General features: G+C 39.5%; 1 protein-coding gene across 1 annotated transcript in view; it reads left to right on the top strand.

Moving 5' to 3' along the window:
- col4a4 (collagen, type IV, alpha 4) overlaps positions 1 to 13,999 on the top strand; it is a 49,601-nt gene extending 35,602 nt beyond the window's left edge. Inside the window, exons 26-47 of the mRNA XM_083548985.1 lie at positions 270 to 338; positions 415 to 522; positions 773 to 991; positions 1,075 to 1,236; positions 1,704 to 1,871; positions 2,068 to 2,211; positions 2,685 to 2,792; positions 3,102 to 3,283; positions 3,861 to 3,924; positions 4,408 to 4,482; positions 4,631 to 4,738; positions 5,329 to 5,436; positions 5,533 to 5,604; positions 7,082 to 7,210; positions 8,423 to 8,530; positions 8,794 to 8,949; positions 9,233 to 9,340; positions 10,034 to 10,171; positions 11,277 to 11,393; positions 11,596 to 11,784; positions 11,928 to 12,211; positions 13,022 to 13,999. Of these exons, the coding sequence (XP_083405111.1) occupies positions 270 to 338; positions 415 to 522; positions 773 to 991; positions 1,075 to 1,236; positions 1,704 to 1,871; positions 2,068 to 2,211; positions 2,685 to 2,792; positions 3,102 to 3,283; positions 3,861 to 3,924; positions 4,408 to 4,482; positions 4,631 to 4,738; positions 5,329 to 5,436; positions 5,533 to 5,604; positions 7,082 to 7,210; positions 8,423 to 8,530; positions 8,794 to 8,949; positions 9,233 to 9,340; positions 10,034 to 10,171; positions 11,277 to 11,393; positions 11,596 to 11,784; positions 11,928 to 12,211; positions 13,022 to 13,279 (3,074 nt within the window). The 3' untranslated portion in view covers positions 13,280 to 13,999. The remainder of the gene's footprint in view (positions 1 to 269; positions 339 to 414; positions 523 to 772; positions 992 to 1,074; positions 1,237 to 1,703; positions 1,872 to 2,067; positions 2,212 to 2,684; positions 2,793 to 3,101; positions 3,284 to 3,860; positions 3,925 to 4,407; positions 4,483 to 4,630; positions 4,739 to 5,328; positions 5,437 to 5,532; positions 5,605 to 7,081; positions 7,211 to 8,422; positions 8,531 to 8,793; positions 8,950 to 9,232; positions 9,341 to 10,033; positions 10,172 to 11,276; positions 11,394 to 11,595; positions 11,785 to 11,927; positions 12,212 to 13,021) is intronic.
- The last annotated feature ends 3,533 nt before the right edge of the window (positions 14,000 to 17,532 follow it).

The following is a 17,532-nucleotide window of genomic DNA, read 5'->3' as shown; positions in this document are numbered from 1 at the left end:
AACATTCTGTGTAAATTCTGGTAAAAAATACCAGAAAAATACAGCCTCTTTTGAAATACTTAATCCAGTGTATCTGGCACTAACAAACATGTCCGAGTTCTAGTCACTAAGGGCTTTACTGTGTATATACAGTATATATTTTGCTAAATTATTAACAAATCTAAAACCAGGAAAGGAGAACACTGGCCAGAGAAGCAACCACAACAAAAAGGAAACAGGAATACTTATGCAAGGCGCTGTATACCAAGTTGAATTTGACTTTTGTGTAGGCGATATGCAGCCCTGTACACCTGGCCCTCCTGGAGACTGTGGACCAAAGGGAGAGCTTGGTGACCAAGGTAGATTCTGCAAGCAAACCTAAATCAATACTTTAATAAATCAATACATGCCTTTAGACTTTTATGTTCTGTTCAGGTTGCACAGGACCGCAGGGCAATCCAGGGCTTCGTGGGTGTGACGGAATTAACGGACTAAAGGGAGACAAAGGAGATCTCGGTAATCCTGGACTTGATGGTCCTACAGGTAGTGACTGCATTTTAACTTTACTACACTAAATTTAGAGAATAGAAAAAGAATGGTTGAAAATAGACAGCCAAGTACAACTGTCCAGCCAGGACTCAAGCTGTAGTTTTTGAAAAACAAAACCAAACACCACCAATGAATGGTGTAGAGATAAAGATGTGACATAATCTTAAACTGTACAACTGCATTTCAAGCCCCAGGCCACGCCAAAGGTGACATACTTTAATATGACCTTGTTTCTCTTTATTAGGGTTATGTGGACCTCCAGGGGATCCAGGAGACATTGGACCTGACGGCAAAAGTTTGAGTGGAAAACCAGGGATACCTGGCACTCCCGGGCCCACTGGGTTTAAAGGATGCATTGGAGACTCATTGGTAGGAGATCAAGGGCCAGTGGGCCCTTGCGGGTTAAGTGGCTCTTCAGGAGCTAAAGGAGTCCCTGGACCCCCAGGGCCATTTGGTACCGAAGGTAGGCCAGAGACATGGCATCAAATAGCAAGTAAAATGTAGAGAAATATTACACATTGGGTTGTTCTCTGGATTGTTTTCTAGGCTTTCCTGGAGTTTCTGGAGTTCGAGGTAGAAAAGGAGAACCAGGAGCAATTGGTCAATCCGGAAAAGAGGGATCGGTTGGTCTTCGTGCATCAGAGTGTGAGATTGGAGCATTGGGTGACCCAGGACTGCCAGGAGACCCAGGCTACAGTGGAAAACCAGGTGAGTATGTGTGCCAGATGATTAAGTCCAATCAGCATAGCATAGTGCCAGGCATTGATCCCTGAGGAAACTACTCTAGCTGTGAGAGATATGATGCAAATATGGCTGCAAGCAACAGTAATAGGGGGGGCTTTTAAGCAGAGAAATCTTAATTGTGACAATAATAAAAAATTTCTAATTTTCTGACATCTAATGAAAAATATTTGTCAAATGTCACCTAAACAGAAGTCTTGATTTTTGTCTCATCCAACTTTTTCCTTGGATTTGGATGCTTCCTGGCTTGTTTGTTAGGGATCTAATCCTGCATCCAGATTTCTGTCAAGTTGCTTTATGGAATTTGGCAGAAACCCTTATCTATAGGAACTTACAGTTAATTCATTGATACAACCAACAGTTACGGATAAAAGCAAAGTAAAAGACCAACATCTTAACTCCTGAGCTACCATTTTGCACCTTCTCCATTTTAGGTGATAATGGTGAGAAGGGATGTGCTGGACCACCTGGTTCTCCTGTCATTGGTTTGAAAGGTGATACTGGGAAACCAGGCCCACCAGGTGCTCGTGGATACTGTGGTCCACAGGGAAGCCAAGGAACAGACGGGCACTGTGGCGATAACGGTTCAGATGGGCTGAATGGTAAATGTCAATGTTCCAATAGTGGCTGATTAGCTGATTTTTTGAGCTGAAATTAAGGGTTAAATGATTTCTTCCTTTGTTCAAATGTTGTTATTGTTGTTGTTGTTTTTTTTTTTTTTTAAGCTGCAAGGGAAGTATAACAAGTTAATAAAACTGTGCTAATTAAATTTTACAATGATTTTACAATGCCACTCAGGTTGTCCAGGGCAAACTGGAAGGGATGGCCTACCTGGTGACCAAGGGGAGTGTGGACTTCAAGGACCACCTGGCTTAAAAGGCTGGAAAGGCAGTGATGGGAGGCAAGGTTGTCCAGGGGAGGATGGAGAAAAAGGAGAGAGAGGTATACTGAACATTAAATAGAAAACTTTACCTGGGAGCACATTAAATATGTTTAGTCTGTTCTAAAGTATTTGATGCATGATTAGTGAGTTCTGGTGCTGAAGGTTGTGTAAATTTTATCCAATAGACAAATGTTGAAGACTAGTTGTGTTGCAATATTTCTATATTCCTGTAAGTGTTGAATAAATCAGACACAAAAGCACCAGACACAATCATAGTAAAACGGAACAGGCATTCCTACTTAGGCAGAACTGACAACTTACAGGAGCAAGGCTCAGTAAACAATTGCAAGACTTGTAGGTGTACCGGTGACTCAAGCAAAGTAATGCCGTTACTACAGTTAGCTAGCAAGAGCCTGTTTTCTAACCATTTTATGACTAACAATGAGAAGATGAGCTGGAACTGGTTTAATAAGAGAATAATATAAAACAATGAGCCTTATATGAATAATTAATTAAAAAAATTGTCTTACAGGTTGTCCTGGACTACCTGGGATGGAGGGAGAGATTAATGTGATTACTGAAAAGGGGAAGTGTGGGGTACCAGGACTGCCTGGGCAATGTGGGGTCCCTGGTGTTCGAGGTGAGAATTTCCATTCCTCTTTAGTTAACAGCTTTTCAGTTTCACGTATGCAGAAAGATATGCTTAAAATATTGAGGGATCAAAACACATACAGTATGCATTGGTAAAATACCTCAGTTTTCAACCATGAAGTCAGTTTATATATATCAACATTGAGTGTTAGTGCCTCGCAAAATGCACGATTTGGAAGAAGAAAAAACAAATCAAATTTGAAAATCAAAAAATTATTTACATTTAATAATACATTTAAACTGAGATGTACAAGTTGTTTTGGTTGTATAATTTTCTTACGTTATCTCTCTCTCTCAGGTGATAAAGGTAATAAGGGGGAATGTGGCCCAGATGGCTTTTCAGGGTATCCTGGACCTCCAGGTTGTGAGAACGGCCCAAGGGGTCCCCAAGGTCCATGTGGAATGCCAGGTGAACCTGGACCCAAAGGCCTGAAAGGGACAAAAGGCTATAGTGGATTTCCTGGAGGATCTGGAGATCCGGTGAGTTAATATATTACTGAGGTTATTGTCACAGAACTAGAAGAAGCAAACCTGTTCAAGCACGACAATGCCCCTGTGCATAAAACGAGCTCCTTGATGATATGCTTTAAATGGGTTGGAGTAGGCTATTAAGCCCTGATCTCAACCCTATTGAACACATTTGGTAACAACTAAGATTAACAAGATGATGTTCTTTATCTTTCTCTATTGCCCTGGCTCTCCATTTTTGTCCCTCTTCCCAAACACATACCAATCAATAGATTGGCTAAGATAAATTGCCCCAAGAAAAATTGTGCAGGTCTAACTGCAATTTATAGTGTTTCTGTGTGTGGTCTGTCCTTCTTACTGATACAATGAGCTGGCGGTTCTATTTTTCTATGGTTCCTATTTGTAATGGTTCATTTGCCCCTAGCCAGAGTTTTGGCCTTTTCTTTATAGATATAAAGATCTTTCAATCATACATTCAACTTTCTGGTCTATAGCCACAGATTCGAGCCACCCAGATCCCACCAAAAGCCACTCAAAAAAAGTTATTTATTAAAAAGTGTTATAAAAAAGTGTTGCTTTGTGGTTTTAGGGTGACCCAGGGTTAAGTGGATCTCCAGGAAAACCAGGTCTTTGTGGATTGGATGGGCCGAAAGGTAACATGATATTTACATTTGTGGCATTCTGTAGACTCCCTTATCCAGTGTGATTTACAATTATCTCAGCTATACAGTTGAGCAATTGAGGGTTAAGGGCCTTGTACAATGGCCAGCAGTGGCAGGCTTGGTGGTGCTTGGATTTAAACCCATTAACTTCCACATATTGTTCACTGAGCTACAATTCCCAATGTAGATATATATTTATATATTAATATATTGATATATTTAACATCATATTTTGGTATCAGTATCACATCAAGTTGACGTTTTTTTATAGTAAGTGTGTTTTTACTGAAGTACCACATATATGTAAATAGACAAATACCATCTATAGTTACATTTGTAAGTACATTTGTGTTAAATCCATATTTTCAGCACGCAAGTTAACATAAAGACAACACTAGGGCTTGCTATATGAACGATACCTTATATATCTCTGTTAAACAAATTTCACTGGCTGCTGTTTTTGCCTCTAACTAGGTGAGCGAGGAGATTCTATAGGTGCACCGGGACCTCCAGGTCTGAGAGGCCTGAATGGAAAAGATGGCTGCCCAGGTAAATATAGAGGCATTCTTGTTTTTCAGCTACCATTTGTGCTTTTCATAAGTCAATTCCTACTGTAGACCTCCAAACTAATATTTTGGTCAGTGAAAGTATCAAAGCACAACAAATGATGTCACACCAACATTTATAACACCCACAGGTACTCCAGGCGAGGAAGGAGATTCAGGAGAAGTGGGTTCACCTGGGCAGTGTGGACGGCCTGGCGAACCTGGTCCTATTGGAAAACGGGGACCATGTGGACCACCGGGTAGACTTTACATATTGTTCCTTAAAGATTCATATTTTTATTAGGGTTACGGATTTGCTGTAGTCATTTGAAGGTTGACTACCAAAACGTAGCTAAGCCTAACTTCTATCCCACAGTTCAGCTGTGCATTGATACTACAATGCCAGTGGTCCCTGGAATCTTGCTTATGGTTACATTTACATTTGTCATTTGGCAGAAGCCCTTGTCCAAAGTGACTTAAAATTGAGCAATGTCTGGGATTTGAATTTGTGACCCTATGAACCAAAGGCCAATGCCTTAACTACTAAGCTACCACTAAGCTTCATTTATACCTAAAGAAAACAAATGAGGCAACACTGATTAACCAAACAATCTGGGAATCCAATGATTGCTCTCTTCATTGTGCAGTATCTACATCTGTGTTTATTATTATGCTGTCAGAAAAGATGTTCTTGATTTTTTATTTTTTTATTTGGATCTAACAGTTGAACACAGATTTTTTTCATGAGGGTGAACCTTACTGCAGTCTGGTAATGAATTTGAATACAAACATAACAAAAACTGGTAGAAATCACTACTATCTATTCTCTTCTATTTCCTCTACCCCCCAGGTGTTACTGGTCCTTTGGGTCCCAGAGGAAAATGCGGCGCAGAAGGCCCTCAAGGGCCTTGTGGACCTTTAGGCCCTACTGGAGCATCAGGCCAGCCAGGATCACCAGGTACTGGTGAATAAATACAAACCAAGACTAAATACAAACATCACAAGACATTTTACTGTACATTGTGTTATTTAAAGCTTTGTGGTTGTTTTTCAGGTTCTCCAGGGCCCCAAGGACTGCATGGACTGGATGGATTAGAGGGTGTTAAGGGCGAACCAGGGACACACGGTAAATTTCAGCATGTTGAGTGTGTCCTCGTCTTATGTTTAGATCCTTTTCTATGTTTAATGTATGGCCTAAAGGCTAAAAGTATCTAAACATTTGCCTGAGGTAAAGTTGACGAGTCTGGTACTGATTTTTAAGAATAAAGTTGATTCATCACACCATGAAGTTATGGGAAAGAGTAGTGGAAGCCAGGCTGAGAGAAGAGGTGGCCATCTGTGAGCAACAGTATGGTTTTATGCTGAGGAAGAGCACCACAGATGCAAAATTTGTTTTGAGAATGTTAATGGAGAAGCATAGAGAAGGTCAGAAAAAGTTGCATTGTGTGTTTGTGGGTTTAGAGAAAGTGTACGACAGGGTGCCGAGAGAGGAGCTGTGGTACTGTATGAGAAAGTCTGGTGTGGCAGAGAAGTATGTGAGGGTGGTGCAGGACATGTATGAGGACAGTGTGACAGCAATGAAGTGTGCAGTAGGAACGATAGACTGGTTGTCTATCGTGGTGGAGGTTGTCTATCGTGGTGGAGGTTGGATTGCACCAAGGATCGGCTTCATGTTTGCAGTAGTGATGGTCAGGTTGACGGAGGTCAGACAGGAGTCTCCCTGGACTATGATGTTTGCGGATGATATTTTGATTTGTGGTGAGAGTCGGGAGCAGTTTGAGAAAAGCCTGGAGAGGTGGAGGTGCATGCTGGAGAGAAGAGGAATAAACGTCAGTAGGAGTAAGAGTACATGTGTGTGTGAATGAAAGGGAGGGCAGTGGAGTGGTGCGGTTGCAGAGAGAAGAGGTGGTGAAGGTGGAGGTGTTTAGGTACCTGGAGTTATATCAGTCTTTCCATGAGGTCTTAAAACATTTTTAAAAAGTCAAAAATTTATAAATCTGTATTTTAGTCTTTAAAAATTCTTAAATTTGCTGTTCTAGGTTTTAAATAATTTAAAATAGGTCTTATTTTTCCACTGTCAATGTAACATTACTTATAACACTCATTGAAATGCTCCTGCAGCACAATGTTTTTGTCTGTTAATTTTCGTGGTTTTTGTTCTTTCATTCTAGTCCAAAAATAATTCGCTTTTTACGACTACAAATGAGACCAACGTGCAACAGCCAATACGATTTCTGTTACTGGCGTAAATCTCTCTCGGATTGTATCACAGATGTAAAACGGATGACATTTTTCAGCTATGGCGAAGTGCAAGTTTAGCGATACTTGGCTTAAAAAAAATAATTTAGGTCTCAGTTAAGGATAGTTTATAACAAGTTATTAATGTGTTTTTGATGTTTGATATAGGTGTTAAATTTCATTATGGTCTTAAAAAGTTCTCAATTTGACTTGCAGAATTCCTGCATGTAACACGGCTCTTTTTTTAATTCACCCAGTGCATATAACTCTCACGCAACTGTCTGAATAGTGCTACTATTACTACTCATAATAATAATTTACATTATTAACTAATTAGATGCTTTTTGTCTTACTTCCTCTTTCAGGACTTGGCGTACCAGGGGAAATCGGACCTATGGGTCTGACTGGTGAAAAGGGTCTTAAAGGAGACCCTGGGACACAGGGTCCTATCCAGCAAGGAGTCAAAGGCCATCCAGGCCCACCTGGATTTTCAGGTGCCTATTCATTACAAGCATAAAGACAATCAAATTAAGGAAAGAATGGGATGGGTGGGTGGGGGTGAAGTGAATTTGAGTGCAGAGTAATATAAATATTATTTATATTTGGTAAAAGTTTTTATTAAACTATTAGGCAATAATTCACTTGATCAATTCATGGAATCATCTATATTTTAGGGGTTCAAATACGTAGTGCAGAAACCCTATTGTAATTGTAGGGATTTATTATAATAATAACAATAATTATTATTGTTATTATTATAATAATAACAATAATAATAATAATAATTATTATTATTATTATAATTATTATTATAATTATTATTAATATTCTGCCGCCTAAAACTGTTTGCGCAGACCAACCCAAGGGAAGTCAAATGGTAGAGCTCAAATTGAAGTATTAATTGGCCAAAGGGGGCACTGCAGTCCAAAAAAAAAACATAATTTCCAGATTTTTGGCCATTGACTAAAAAGATTATCCTTGCAATCCAAAAAAAAAAAAAAAAGCCTATTGACAGATTTGCTCTATGGAGTCCATTTTTTTTTGGCAAAAGTGAGTTATGTCAAAAACCTTTTGCAAACTAATCCTAGTTTTTTTGCCCAATTGGAATCAAACCAGTGCAGTAATGTTTCCTGGACAGTGACATTGTTATTAAGTTATTAAAAAAGTTAATCTTTTGATTCAGTGTCACAGAGTCACAAAATAAGTCCAAAATAAGTCTGGACACTTTCACTAAAATGACTGACTCATGAACGGAATGAAATATCTTCACTAAACTCGGTAGACATATGTTTACTGTGTTGTTGTCAAAAGTTGCGGGGCTTGACCACTAGGTGCCACTATATGATGAAAAAACCCTAAAAATAGCTAACTACACATCCGTTAATCCCATCAAATTGGCCGGCAGTGTCTATGTCCAATGTGCCACGAGGGTTTATGAGGACCTTCATGTATCTCAAAAAACATGGCAGCCATCGGACAATGAAGTTTAGACACCTATTAAACAAGGTTAACGGCGGCTGATCGAAATGTACGGTGGGCAGGTTCCTAATGTTTTTTTTCTTACGAGTTTCAATGCCTTAGGTGCTTGAATGCCTTAATCGCTGCTTGCAGCTATATTTCATTTAATATTTCTATACAGATTATTCTTTCTTTCTTTCTTTCTTTCTTTCTTTCTTTCTTTCTTTCTTTCTTCCTTCCCTCTTTAGGTAATTGTGGTCCCCCTGGTCCTCCTGGGCCTCGTGGAATTGCCTGTAAAGAGCCTAAACATGGACTGTGTGGTGAAACAGGCTTTATAGGTCCAGACGGCCCACCAGGTGAGTCTAAGTAGGTGTAGTGTTGCATGTTTGCCTATGCATTGTCATTTTGAAATTTGGATATACTTATATAAACGAATACAGATATTTTATTTAGCAGATAATTGGTTCTGCAAAAAAAAAAAAAATTACCTTAGTTTGAGTTTAAAGGGTTGCCCTGGACTCACTCTGGACTCTAAAGCTGTGCCTATGTACAGAGGAATGGTCATCATACACCTAATATTGGGAGTGGCTTGTTCTTTTAATTTCTTGGGACACTTTAGGACTAATGGGACGTATAGGACCAACAGGAACGGCAATACCTGTGTGGGGGGATGAAGGGGAACCAGGTCCAATGGGTCGGAACGGAACGAAAGGAAGAAAGGGTGCTCATGGTCCCACTGGCCAGATTGGTGTTTCAGGCCAACATGGACAAAAAGGTATTCTGGACAAACATGTGAAGAGGTGCATAATGTGAAGAACAGTGTTAAAAACTGTTTATTTGATTTCCTAAGGTCCCCATTAAATGACTACCATTTCCTGCATGCAATTTACTCTTGTGTAGCAAATTAATAGGATTATGCCCTGTCCGATAACTTTTTAATCATCTAAGCAAGTATTATGAATCATCTCATATCAGAAAATCTTGGAGTTTTAGCTGGTCAACCTTTTCTGTGTCTAACCAGACATACATATAATTTGATGCATTGTTAATGTCATCAGGTGAAAAAGGAGACCCAGGGCTTAATGGAGATACTGGACCTTCTGGCTTACCAGGAGCAAATGGCAACCCTGGGCCCAAGGGTCCTAAAGGACAACAAGGAGATACAGGTCAGGACTTCCTTAAAAACTCAACACTTGTCAAGTTCTGTTGTGCGAAATTGCAATTTTTATCCTCAGAGTTTGGGCATTTCAGACTTTGCCAGTTTACATTAATTATTTAATATGTAAATAAAAGTGTCTATACAATGTAACCTATGGGCAAGTATGGCAGGGACAATCCTTTGTATAATTAATATGACGTTTACATTTATGAAATTTGATATACGGTGTGATCCAGATCGACTTACGACTTGCTGCGATTTTACTTTAATACTAATCAATTATGTTTACAAAAAATATTCACCACATGTAAAAATTCCTATTTAGTCACATTAAAGGAAATGATAACACAAGGACATGATAAATCTTGTCAACAAAACGTTATTTGTATCAACTGTGTGGTGAGATAAATGTCCATTATGTCTCAAAAGCGAGCGGTAGGGGGGAAAATTGGATTCCAGAAACAAGCTTATTATTTATTTGACTTATGGATGTACACTCAATAAAGTTGAGGTAAAAATGTTGTGCAATTTTCAATGTGCAAATGTTTCATTTTGAAATTTGGTGTGTGGTTTGAAATGCCCCAACCCTGGCCACTGCATATCACAGCATGGGCACTTTCAAAGCATGGGCACGTTCAAGCCAAATAGGGTTTGTACTTAACCTATACCGATTATTTATAATATAAAACTTTGGCTTTAGGTTCTGCTGGAGAGGCAGGGGAGATTATTAGTATGGGACTCATCAACACGATTTCAGGTCCAAGTGGACCTCAAGGACCTCCTGGTGAATCTGGCTTTCCAGGATTTATAGGAATTCCGGGCATTGAGGGTCCAAAAGGTATATCCACAAACATACACTGTGTGCACAGGGGCATTGTCATGCTTGAACAGGTTAGGGTCTCCTTGTTCAAGTGAATGGAAAATTGTATGCTAGCGCAACCAAAGACATTCGATACAGTTGTGCACCTCCATCTTTGTGCAGTCTAATACTTTTGGCGATATAGTGTATTTGCAATGGTTTCAGCAATGTGAGCAGGTTTTTAGAAATCTGGGTCTAGGTGACAGTAACTGGATGAAAACCACCACAGATGGCTGTAGGAAAATATACACAGAATGGTATGTAGAGGTGAGGCTGGGCCTGATTTCTGACTAGCCCAGACTGTAGATTATTGCATCCTGTAAGTGACAGTTATGTCAGTCATGATTTAGAAGTGAGATTATTTACTGTCACACTACTAAAGAGAATCCACTATGTACCATACTAAATTATTTAAGTAAAAGCATTATATTAGACTAATTCGACTACTGCTACTACTATTAGACTAACAGTTTATACTTACCTGATAATCCAATATTTACTAACCCTGTTGGAACAAATGCTTTTTTAGGGCAGTACCAATAGAATAAGAAGGAAAAAGAAGATATTTTATTATGAATGAATTAGTAGTAAAGCCATGAAAATGAACAACTTGTATTATGTTGTCAATGCGACTGAAACCTGATTTCAGTCGTGGGGGACATGGGGTATCAGTAGAAAAATGCTGAGCATGGAGTGGCAAGGCGGGAGAAAAAGAGGAGGGCCAAGGAGGAGGTTTATGGATGTGGTAAGGGAAGAAATGCAGGTGGTTGATTTTGAAAGAGGCAGATGTAAAGGACAGGGTGTTACGGAGATGGTGTGGAGACCCCTAACGGGAGCAGCCGAAAGCAGATGATTTGCATACAGATTGGATTGGGTAATGCCTAGGGTACTGGTATAATGCTTTCAGGCAGATAAGACAAGCCGGATATACTGTACAATAAATGTACTCTATCTCTTAGACAAGGTATTGAAGTCTTGATCAAGATGACAGTTACAATCAAGAGTAACTCATTTCCATATCTACAATACACATTTTTAATCCTTATGCTTCCTAAACGTCTTTCACAATTCTTTGTCATCATAGGGACAAAAGGCCCAGGGGGAGATCCAGGAGTTGAAGGTCAACCCGGATCATCTGGCCTCACTGGGCTTCCTGGAGACCCAGGAGAGCCAGGTACCAGAGGTTCACAAGGCAGACGAGGTGTGTATGTGTTTGGTCAAATCACTGATCGAGTCTATTCTGCATGCTATAACAGTTTGGATTCTATCTCTATCTATTTTTTTTCTTTGGGTAATGAACAATGATGGGTTTTAGCAAAATACAGTGCTTTGTGCCAAGACCAAAAGGTTAAACAAATCAAGACTTTCAAGCCAGATTGACCTCAGTGTCTCTCCCTCTTTAGGCCAACAAGGAGCTCCGGGAGATATAGGCCTTCCTGGTCCCTCTGAAAGGTTCAACTCTGGCTTCCTATTGGTCATCCACAGCCAATCAAAAGTGGTACCTGTGTGTCCTCAAAATATGTCCATGCTGTGGGAGGGATACAGTCTACTGTACCTGGAGGGGCAAGAAAAAGCACACACACAAGACCTAGGTACCAAACAGACCAGACATATTCTGGTCTAAACTGGATTTAAACTCCATCCTGGGGAATCCTAGTTGATTCCAAATCTAAGATCTATACTACTCAGTCTCAGTCTGATTTCTCACTATCTTCTTGTTTCATGTGTGCGTTAGGTCAAGGAGGTTCGTGCATGCGTGTCTTCAGCACTATGCCTTTTGCACGCTGCAACCAGCAAGCTTGTCACTATGCGGACCGCAATGACAAGTCCTATTGGCTTGCCACCACTTCTGCTTTACCCACCACGCCTGTCTCAGGGCTTGATATCCAGCCACACATAAGCAGGTGTGTGGTGTGTGAGGCCCCGTCACCAGCTTTTGCTATTCACAGCCAGGGTATGTCAATACCCAGTTGCCCACCACATTGGATGAGCCTATGGATTGGATACTCATTTCTTATGGTAAGTCTGGGAGTTTTTTTAATAGTGAGTGTATAAGTGTGAGATAGGCAATTGAGTTTGTTTGAGAATACGTTCATGTGATCATCTAACCAATCTAATCTATGCACCATGAAGCATATTGGTGGTAGCATCACATCAGTCTTAATATCCTTGCCGGGTCATCGTATATAATAATAATACAGGGCGGCTAATAGGAATTGCTGACCCTGGGGTGTCGGCAATTGTAACTGGTGTGACCTCGTTTAGAACCTGTTGGTAATATTTATAAGAAAGCAGTGGAATTTCTAAGAAACGGGTTCAGCATTCAAAAAGTCCCCGGGTGGCGTACGAACGGTCCGCACACCAGAGAATATTGAGGCTGTTCGAGCCGCCATCGTGAGAAGCCCTCCCTGCTTTGCTCGAACAACACGCATCATGTCGAGCTGTTTCTTCGAAATTGCGCAGACATGTAATCACATGAGCAGATCATCATTACATCATAACGGGTAAATAAGTTGAATTTCCTTTGACGCAGTCCTCACACTATCACCATTTTTATAAAAGGTTATACAACGAATGCTCGTTGCTCACCACTCCACTGCTCCATTATAACTAATGTCAAGGGGTTCTAAACGAGCTCGCACTGGTACCAGGCACCATCTCCTAGTTGCATAATTTTCAGTTTCCTTGTGCCACTCTGTATAACTTAGACATATTTGAAAAAAGAAAGACTGAACTGTAGCTTTCCATAGGTTAAACACTATGTTTGGAATCGTTGTAGATTAAATGCCTCAACTTAACATCACTTAATACAATATCTCTGTACCTCAGCACACTGGTTCAGGAGATGAAGGAGGTGGCCAGTCTCTGACATCGTCAGGAAGCTGCCTACAGGATTTCCTGACGCATCCATTTGTGGAGTGCCAGGGCCAACGTGGCACATGCCACTATTTCACGAACCTCCACAACTTTTGGCTAACACGTGTGGATGAGCAGGACTTCAGCCTCATCCCGGAGATGATGACCCTGAAAGGAGCAGCCGAGCAGCGCAATCATGTCAGCCGATGCAATGTCTGCTTGAGGGCGTGAGACCTTTCCAGGTCTGAAGGCAATAGCCTGGAATGGTCTTGCACCCGATGCTACACATGATGGGAGTTGGGGAGTCATCACAAAAATTTACTTTGAGACTTATGTGATTATTCACATTGAAGAACTACTGTGAACAAGTTTGTACGTTTCCACTCTACACTTGATACTTGAGGGTTCAGGCAAGGTTTTATATATAATGATTTTGATTGCCTTGTTTGAAAACCTGAGCCAATAATTTGAAGTCAATTGCTCAATTGTTGTCAGCCCTGTCGGCAAAAATTCAACTTCGAAACACAATTTAGACATGCACTTTACAGTGCAGCCAAAATAAGATATAGAATGCCTAGCATAAGTATTCAACCCCCTGTTCCGAGACAATATTTAGTCAAATCGCTTTAATAGCTACAAGGACTGTATCAAAATCAATTTCATACATCTGGTTCTTGACCATTTTCAGCATTTGTTTTGGCAAAATTGTTGATTTATATGGCTTATATGTCGACTGGCACGTTTTGCTACAAACTGGTAACAGGATTGAGGTCTGGTGGACATTGTGCTATCACCACCATGCTTCTCTTTAAGGGACCATGTTCTCAGGGGAAAGAGCAGTAGTGGGTGGCTTTTGTACCAAAGCTGAGTATAAATACTTTCAAGGCACCATTACATTTTGTCAGCTAGAACAAGAACTGAAAAACTAATCACATTCATTAAAGATAAAAACTTAGCTAAAAAAAAAAAAAAAAAAAGCTTTGCCATTTTTACTATGGGGCCATATGGATTCACCACAGGAATAATAATAAAAAAGAGGTTTATGGTGCTAAATGTCCTTAAGTAGCATATGTACCGCCTGAGCATCACAAGCTCAGTTACTTGCATATTATTTACCTTATTTTCTCTTATTTTAGCTGAATCTTGTAGCCATTTGGGATCCATTTGCATTACTACTGTTTACTCACTGCTGTACCTGCAAATATTCCTATTTCCTGGTTGCATTTACTGGCACATTTCAATATTTGCACTTTAAATGTTTGTAACCAGTTCAGATAAACGCTTGTATTTCATTAGGAAATCTTGTATTTCTGATTGTGGTGCTGTTACTAATCTTTACCAGAAAATTAGCCAATCTAACAACTTCAGTGTTTTTTTTTTTTTTTTCTTTTTTTTTCTTTTTGCCATTGAAACTTATTCTACTTTCTTACATATTTGTAAATACGTATTTTACCATTATGCTATTGATTATGTTTATGATTATGTTTTACTTTATATTGAAATGTTTATAGTTTATTTATTTAGGAAGAGTTTATTTTGTTCAGAAGCCCCAAAGTGCTGTTATAAATGAATATCTTAAGAATTCGATATTTTTGCATCATGCTCGATCATACGGTGAGACCCATTTATTAAATATTAGCTTATTCTTACTTCATATGCTATTTTCTTTAATTTAGTAATTAAGCCACATTCGTTTGTTTTTTCAACATTGTATTCCACATCGTGTCCCCATTTGCTCTTCTAATAACCTCCACTGTTTTAAAAATGTTCCACTAGATTTCTTGGAGATTTATGAGATTTCATTTAGCCACAAGGTATGTTAATAAATTCTGGTACTGATCTAGGTGAGGTGAAAAGGCCTGTGGTGCAGACAGCATTCTAAATGATCCCAATAGCATTGTGGTCAGAGATATATAGCAGGCCATTCATGATCTTTCACTTTAACCAGTGAAAACCATATCTTAATAAAGCTTGCTTTGTGCACAAAGGCATTGCCAGGCTGGAACAGATTTGGGTCTCCTAGTTTAAGTGAATGGGAAAATTTATGCTACCCCATCCAAAGACATCCTATAAAATTGTGCCCCTCTGACTTTGTGGTAACTGTTTGGGGAAGAATCTCATATGGCTGGAAGTCAGGTGTCCCAATACTTGGGCCAAAGGCTCAAAATTGCCACTAGGACACTATTATGGAATTCTATAGTCTAAATCCGCTGTTGAAACAAACCGGTCTGCAAAAAGTAGACATTTGCTGTTTATCTCTAAGATAAAACTTGACCATTGGTAGATAGAAATAACATTTAGCTGCAATTAGTGAGGCAAGGGAGCATATTAATTGGTCCTAACATTAATCCACCTGCCTAATATCAACTTCCTCAAGGCCTGGACTCCAGAAAACCTCTCAAGGTGTGTGTATTTGCATCCTGTAGTAGTTTGGACTCCATTGATCAGATTGGTTAATCCAGCATATCCTACAGACAGAGAGAATTTGAAGGCCATTTCAGGCACTTTCAATGTTCCACCACCCATTCCTGTGCATTTACATTTATGGCATTCAGCAGACATCCTTATCCAAAGCTACGTACAAAAGTGCTTTAAAGTCTTTATTCGTGAATAAAGAACACTGGTTCACTAGGTTGCAAACCTAGTATACCATCAGCCTGAAACTCTGTCAGGAGGAGTTATAGCACTTTTTTTACCCAAAGACATAAAACAAACAGTGAAAATAAATGCTAGTTTAAGTGCTTCATGAAGAGGTAGGTCTTCACCCGCTGTTTGAAGATAGGCAGAGACTCAGCTGTTCAGACATCTGGGGGAAGTTCATTCCACCAACTCGGTGCCAGAACAGAAAAGAGTCTTGACGTATACTGTCGGAACAAAAACTTGCCTCGACAGCAGCTGGGCCTTCTGGTACCAATAATGTCTCAAAGAAAAATACTTCACAAAACGTGGATGAGAAAAAGCAAAGTTGAATTTATTGCAGGAAAACCACAATCAACCCGAGAGCATATTCATTACATGTCGGAGGTGATCTGAAAATCGGTGGCAAAATTTTCCCAAATTGTTGCTCCCTATTTGCCATTATCTCAAAAATATCCTTCTTCAATACCTCATTTAGGGGTTTGTTTGATAATTCTAGTTCCCATCAACTTCAGCCTTTTTAGGGTTGAACTAGAGAAAATAAAGAATGGTCTCATTCCACCAACTTCCTTGTCAAGGTTATCGAGTATTTTTTCCTCAAGGATTTTACCATAGTTTAGTTACAGCATTATATTGCTCACGTGGTTTTTGTACAATAGATCTAGAACGAGGTGTCCTCCTGCATCCTGATGTGTGCATGATGGAGCAAGGCTTACTAGGGCAGACATTGTCAGCTTGGGTGAGCCAAAAAAACAATTCCTGGAGTCTCCAGGGTGACGACTAATTTAAGTAGTTTAAACATTAATTTAATGTTTGACGCCCTCACCGACAGGCAGGGAACACCCTTTGGGCCAGTGTTGGAAAGGTCAGGCTGCCATGCCTGCACACAAAGCTTGAGAACAAGAGAACTACCTCTTGAACCAGTCGAGCAGTGATAGAACAATTGATGCAGTTTGACAGGGAAAGCCACTGCATTAGGGAATACAGTTGCCATGGGTAGTACTTGCCATGGAAAGTACTGCCTGCACAAATGCCAAGCCCCAGAACATCACACTGCCTTTGCAAGCTTGAATTCTTCCCATAGTGCATCATGGTGATTACAGTGCTGGACAGGGGTCAGCTGAGAAGCATGGTACCAAGCTCAGTGGTTTTAACGTTATGGCTGATCAGTATATGTCAAGTTTGCGTATCTGTTTCCTGACCTTTGTAATTTTTCTTGGCTGGTATATTGTATTGCTTCTTTTCATATATATATATATATATATATATATATATATATATATATATATATATATATATATATATATATATATACATACATATATATATATATATATATATATATATATATATATATATATATATTTTTTTTTTTTTATTTTTTTTTATTTTTTACCTCTCATCATTGTATACAACTGTATTGAGATAACCTTCAATCCATTTCTCATTCTGTCTATCAAAGTATAAAATATTTCAAATACATTTCGAAAACAGCAAACATTGCAAAATAAAAAACTTAAATCACTGAATGATGACTCCTCTTTCTTGACTCCTAGCTAATGCTCAAGTGAACGATTGTAGAGTCAGAAGCTAGCTAAAATTATGATTTATTTTTGGCACATCAATCCTTGATGTAGCCAGCTAGCCATCAAGTTGGCTTTTCGAGCTACTCAACCTAACCTTAGCGTATACTGATAAACAGTCTTCTAGCTGCACTCATCGGCAGAACTTCGGCTAGCTTGGGAATTCATCCTCGAACTAGCAATAGTGAGCAAAATGCATAATGTACTGATGTACCGTTTTATCCGTGTGAAGTTGCATTTAATGGCTTGCAAACACCATTGTTC

The sequence above is a fragment of the Silurus aristotelis genome, assembly GCF_946808225.1.
Source record: "Silurus aristotelis genome assembly, chromosome: 8".
Classification (NCBI taxonomy): Eukaryota; Metazoa; Chordata; class Actinopteri; order Siluriformes; family Siluridae; genus Silurus; species Silurus aristotelis.
The sequence above is the reverse complement of the archived record's forward strand: the minus strand, read 5'-3'. Positions and strand labels throughout refer to the sequence as shown.